The sequence below is a fragment of the Medicago sativa genome, chromosome 8 (genome assembly GCF_051527215.1).
Source record: "Medicago sativa cultivar Bolivia chromosome 8, Bolivia_mono, whole genome shotgun sequence".
In the NCBI taxonomy this organism is placed as follows: Eukaryota; Viridiplantae; Streptophyta; class Magnoliopsida; order Fabales; family Fabaceae; genus Medicago; species Medicago sativa.
In genome coordinates, this window is record NC_140756.1 from 31,482,630 (window position 1) to 31,489,163 (window position 6,534).

Here is a 6,534-nt window from a genome sequence, read left to right on the forward strand (position 1 = left end):
ATTTCCACATAGGAAGCAATGACGTAACAAAATTGTGTGTTGTAGTGTCCAATTGTAAACTTTGTTGTAATTTATTTATTTTTTGAAAACTCTTTTGTTGAATTTAAGCGAAGAAAAACAAATGAGACCGTTCATGTTTTAACAAAAAATAACCACATCCATAGCTTAAAAAAAAATAATATTTTCACGTTCCCCCTAAAAAAATATACATAAATGGAACTTTTTTTTAGCAAACATAAATGGAACATGGACCATTGACCATTGTAAAGAAAAGTATGTTCTAAAAAAAAAAAAAATAGACAACTACTATATCTGAATACAAATAATTACATTTAATGCTGTGGTCAATGGTAATGAAGTTTTACTATGTTGGAGATATGAATAATAATCAAGAACAATTAAGTTGAATATATGGCTCCTTTATGTTTCACCGGGTAGTTGATTCATTGGCTATATATATTATTAAAGTAAATGGGATAAATGCATCAGATCCATTAGTTCTGATTTCCACTTGCAAAAATGATCATTATCTTGTTGTTTTGCTTGTGTCTTGCAACCAAAAACTATCAAGTATATGGATCAATTCCATATTTATCCAAAAATGAAGATTTGCAGTTGGAGGAACATTTGCAAGTCATCAACAAACCTCCTATCAAAACTATCCACGTATTATCATGATCATACTCTCACTTTTTTAATTTCCTCTTTTAATTAAACGTTTAATCTTATATATAATTATTCTTATTCTTTTTTAGAGGAATTATTCTTATTCTTATACGTTATATAATTATATTATTTTATTTTTCGTGTGGTTTATGCAGACAGAATTTGGAAGAATTGTCGATTGCATTGATATTAATAAGCAATTAGCTTTTGATCATCCTTTACTAAAGAGTCATAAGATACAGGTGATTCATCATCCTCAATAGAAAAATTTCTTAAATATAGTTTGTTATTTATAAATTTAATTTTCTTGATAATTTTTTTAATAAAAATATTTGATTATTTATTTATTTGGTTAATTGTGCAGCTGAAATCTAGTTTTCAAGATGCACATACAAACGTAAAGACACGTGATATATCAGAAAGATATTCAAAAATTGGACTTGATAAAGATTTCTGCCCTGAAGGAACAATTCCTGTTCAAAGAACAACAAAAGAAGATCTCATTCGTGCAAAACGGCTATCAAATAATATTGGAACCCTAACTCAGTTTGACACTGGCAGTCATGTAAGGTTCTTTAATGACTATCTGTACTCAACCTCATTAATTATTAATTTTGTATGGCTTTGAATTTTTTTATCAACATTTTATAACCTCATGAAATATGCTGCTTATGAATAGTATTATTTAACCCCTAAAAAATATATTATTTAAATTTGTTGCCCAAATGTTCCAAGTTTTATACTTACAAGAAGTGAATTGGACTTTAAAACACAGATCATGTGGTAAGAGGTTTCATCTCTAGGTCATGAATATAGAAAAAAATTCGATTGAGAAGGGTGAACCCACCTTATGTGTCCCACATCCATGTTTTTTTAAGGATTTACGATATCCATGATGAAATGTGAAAACATAAATTTATGTGTACTTCCTTCCAAAAAAAAAAAAAAATTAGGGGTACTTAAAATAAAATATTACTTCTTCATCCTAAATTTATTAATATCGTGGGTTTGTGTGGTGGCTATGTCGATGTGATGTTGGCTCACCGGATGGCTACATATAATGTTGGTTTTTGCTTGGTCGTTGTTGTAGTGGATGTGTTGCGAGATGGTTGGGGGAGGTAGTGGAGATGTAGGTTTGTGTGGTGGTTTGTGGAGGTTGTAGTGGTGTGGTTGTGGTGGTCATGGATAATCTAGACTTGGATCTGGCGTCGTAACGTTTTGGTGGAAGGATGTTGAGGTAGAGGGATGGTAGTCGCTGTTTTAGGTAGGGATGTGAATGTTTTAATGGAGTTTGTGTTTTTGTTGGTGAGCTCTTGGTGTGTTTATTATATTGGTCTCCTCATTTTTGGATCCATATCCGTCGTCGCTAGCTATTGTTGCTTTTTTGTTTGGGTTCTTCGAGTGTAGGTGTCACGATTCCTTTTTGCTCCACCGCCCATCCCTGTCGAATGCCTTCAAATTTTTGTTTTGAATTCTGGTGGGCAGATTAATTTTGCTTCGAGATCGGGAGTTAGTGTCAAGTGCAAGTTTGTTTGGCTGGCTATGGTGTCTTTCCGATGCATCGGGGTGTGTGGGGTACCTTACTGATTTGTTTTTTTGGAGTCTGGTGGGCAGATCACTTTTGATTCAAGTTTGCTTCAGGTTAATTATGGTGATTTTCTTTAGCAGATCGAGGGTAGAGAGGTAGTGGACGCCGTATGAGTGTTGGAATATGACATTTACAGGTGTGGCCTGACTTTGGTGATGAGTAGAGGATGTTTGATTTTGAGGAGGTTTTGTTGGGGAGAGTAGTCGGCGATGAGCGTTTAGGGATTTCATTTTCAGTGGTTGTTAGCGATGGAGTTTGATTTATGGGGTGAAGTTAGTTTTGATAGGTTTTTTTTCGCATGGGTGTTGAAGTTGGTTTTGGTGGTTGTTGAAGGTAGGTCTTTATTAGGTGATGTGTGTTTGGGAGTTGATTATGGTTTTTCTTTGGTGTGTTCAGCCTATAGCGTCTTTGTTTTGTAGTCACTGATTTACCTGTCTTTGTTCATCTTGAGCAGAGATTTGATTTTTAATAAATTTTATGTTAAAAAAAAAAAAAAACTTTGTAAATCGAGATAGTGTAATTGAAATCTCTTAGTTCATAACTAACTAGTGACTTTGTCTTGGTTTGCAGTTTGCAGGATTGCGTTTAAATAAATCTACAACCTTGTTTGGAATTGCAGGATCTATTAATGTATATAATCCATCTATTGAGACTGGCCAAATGAGTTCTGCTTATATATGGCTTTCTAGTGGAGAAACCAATACTCCCGTAAATGACCATATGTTTATCCATGCAGGATGGCAGGTTTTTCTCTAATTTTATCTCATTATAAGTTCACAATACGTAAGCTATGTTATTTCAATTATATATATCCCTTTCAATTGACCTACACCTTTAACTCTTGCATAATCACTTCACGTAAGGAGTGTTATTCTTAGTTACTAGTTACTTTGCTTGAACCAATGATAACAAGAATACAATAATGGATGCCAAAATCAATTTCCCTAGGTGAATTCAATCTCCGTAGATTGAGTTCATGTAACATTGCTTAACCATGTAGGTGAATTCAATCTCCGTAGATTGAGTTCATGTAACATCGCTTAACCATGTAGGTGAATTCACCTAGAAACCTCTCCCCCACCGTTATCAATCGCTAATCTGTTCCACATTGGTGGCAGGTATTTCCAGGTTTGTCAGGAGATAAAAAAAGTCATTTCTTCGTAGAATGGGTAAGAATTATGTCTTTATATTTATGAAAAATGCTAGAATCATGTTACTATATTTTTTGACGAATCATTCGACTATTTTATATATCGTAATTATTACACTTACGGTTAGTATATCCTTCAATATTTTGTCGAGTCGCATTCCTCATTTTGATGAATTCGATGAATTTTTATGTTATGGGGACTCCTGGTGAGCTTTACAATATTCAATTTGATGATGTTTTAAGATTTGCATGTCTAAGAATGTTAGATTAGTCTCAGTTTTTTTTTCATCTTTGGACTTTTGCCTTCTTTTGTATAAAAATAGTTGCATAATCCAATTAGGGTTATTTGAATAAGTTTATTTATTTAATAAACTGCAGCAAAATAGCATCCAAGGTACAGGCTGCACCAATTTGCTATGTCCTGGTTTTGTGCAAACTAGCACAAAAATTTATCTTGGTACACCCTTCAGTAATGTATCTACTGTTGGTGGGCCACAATTTTCTATGCTCCTCTACCTTGCACAGGTAAACTTTATGCTTCTAATCTTTTTCTTTTTTTCTCAAAATTAATTTGATTGGGAAACACCTATGAAGTCTGATACTAAAAAATGGATGAAGAAATATTTGTATGTAATGGATATCAATATTTTTATTTTACTTTTGGATATGTATTTTTGAAGTACCTAATAATATTTTCTATTTTAAAAATATATTAGTGGTTTACCTTTCAAATACTTCATGAATGCTCCTTTGAAACTTTTAGATACTCATTTCCCGGTAAGGTAGATTGGGGCAATTGCCCTCATGAATTAAAATTCCTGAATCCGTCACTGCTCCTTCCGTTTTAAAATAATTTTATCTTTAGCATTTATTTTTGTCACAAAATAATTATCACTTTAGAATATCAACACAATTAATTATTTTCTTAAGAATTGTGTACAAACTTTATAGACATATATAGACACAGTGAATCCTACAGGGAAACCCTAACAAATATTCTCTATTGGCATATCATAAACTTTTATTTTTTTGTGTTTCAGGATCCAAATACTAAGAACTGGTGGCTAAGAGCACAAGATATGGATGTTGGATATTTTCCAGCAACATTGTTTTCCAACAAACTAGATCATGCAAGTAAAGGTGGTTGGACAGGTCAAACAAAGATTTTTGGGGATGGCCCTAGTCCTCCAATGGGTTCTGGACACTTTGCAGGTGCAAGTATTCAAACTTCATGTTATTTTTCAAATCTTTATATTAAGGATAGTCAAAGAAATGATCGTGCCCCACATGGCGATGAAGTTGACGAGTATTTTGATAAACCTCTTTGTTATGATGCAAATTACGTTGATAATTTACGTGATAAATTGCAACGTGTTGTGTTGTTTGGGGGACCTGGTGGATTCTGTGGTCTTTGAAACATATGGTTGTAGATGATCTTGGTCGGAATGACTTTAATTTAATAAATGTGTCATCTGTTCTAGTATTTTGTTTCAAAGTGATAGTCAAGATTATTTATTATTAGCATGATGCACATAATTAAAATTACACCAAAAGACATTGGACTAACATCAGCATCATGAAGGCAAGCAATTAGAGTAAATGTGGAATTAATGCTTGCACTAACCCTTTTGATCTTATTAAACAATTCCTATTATCCATCATACAAGCTTTGAATGTCATTGCACAAGGAAGTATCCATAAGATTTATCATCAACCATTCTCTCCGGTCCAAACATCAAAAAAATTGAGAATATAATTGCAGTTTCATAAGCTTCCATAGTTCCTTAACTATCGAACAACCCGAAAGGCATGCAAATGACATTCAATATTATTATGGTATAGAGGAGACATTGGCAAGTTAGTCATCGTCCTTTGACATCTCCTTTCATTGGTTAGTAAAGAGACATGACTAAGTTTCCAAAGCAAACATTGGATTCTATAACATCTCCATCTTCAAATAAGGTTATATAAACGATGACTATGAACCTGTTCATTAGCCAGCAGAGAATCATATACAGAATAGAGACTAAAATTACCATCACTAGAGAGACTTAAAGCTAGAAAATCATTCCCAACATATGCAGTAGGAGCGCTACTAAAAAATAAAAAATTAGTGAGGAAATTTAGAGAGGGAAAACGTGAAATCCCTCTCCAATTCTGTCACTAAATTTTGCGACAAAAAAATTCGTGAAAGATTTTATTTTTTTCCGTCACTAATTTCCCTGCCTAATTTTGCTTTTCCTAGTAGTGGCAAGGCAAAGCGCTAATCATAACATCAGTAACATGAGACGGTAACCAATTAGAGAATTTTTGCAGCCTCCACTGTCTTGCTCCGTCAACATAATTTTCTATTGTTTTCCTTGCTTCATTCCAAGGCAATTGATTCTCCATATATGTTATAATTGGAAGATGTTGCACACACCATTTATGGTTCCAAAACTCCGCTAGTTGACCTGAACCAATCCTCCATGTAGTTTGTTTCAAGAATTCCTCCCAAACCATTCCAATTTCGTGCCAAAAATCACTTCCTTATTTCGTTATGTCAACTCTAGGAGTTACATGGACTCGACAACTATACTTTTTCGGCAATATATATGTCCACAAAAGTTGTGATTGTGTGCAAAAACACCAAACATCAATTAAGAGGCTAATGTTGTTGCAGATAGGGGTGTTCGCGGTGCGGTTTGGATCGGTTTTGAGGTAAAATGTCAACGGATCCAAAATAAAAATCACATGTGGTTCGATTCGGTTTGGATGAGTATTCTAAAAAAATCTGAACCGAACCGATCCAAATATTTGCGGTTTAATTTGGATCGGTTTTTGGATATCCAAAATGCTAAATATATTTTTTTTATTTACTCTTTTTCGAAGAATATAAATTTTTATTAATATTAATATTACACAAACATGGTAAAATAATAAGTTTAATGCAAAATATATTAAAAAATTTAAATTATAGTATGAAAATTATCGATTATTTTTTAAACATATGAAGCAATAATAATATAGATTAAATTAGTACGATATATAAGATTAAAATTTAACAATGAACATAATAATGCAATATATAATACTGATAAAAGAATAAATAGGTATTAATATTTATTTTTTGCGGTTTGGTTCGGTTTTG

The 6,534-nt window shown here is 32.8% G+C and overlaps 1 protein-coding gene across 1 annotated transcript; it reads left to right on the forward strand.

Annotated features, from left to right (window-relative positions):
• Positions 1 to 440: 440 nt before the first annotated feature.
• On the forward strand, positions 441 to 4,887 carry LOC146898419 (protein neprosin-like). The gene is made up of 7 exons (XM_085731755.1): positions 441 to 666; positions 822 to 908; positions 1,031 to 1,231; positions 2,825 to 2,998; positions 3,373 to 3,423; positions 3,783 to 3,929; positions 4,445 to 4,887. The coding sequence occupies exons 1-7, from the start codon at positions 520 to 522 to the stop codon at positions 4,817 to 4,819; spliced, it is 1,182 nt and encodes a 393-aa protein (XP_085587881.1). The 5' UTR covers positions 441 to 519; the 3' UTR covers positions 4,820 to 4,887.
• The last annotated feature ends 1,647 nt before the right edge of the window (positions 4,888 to 6,534 follow it).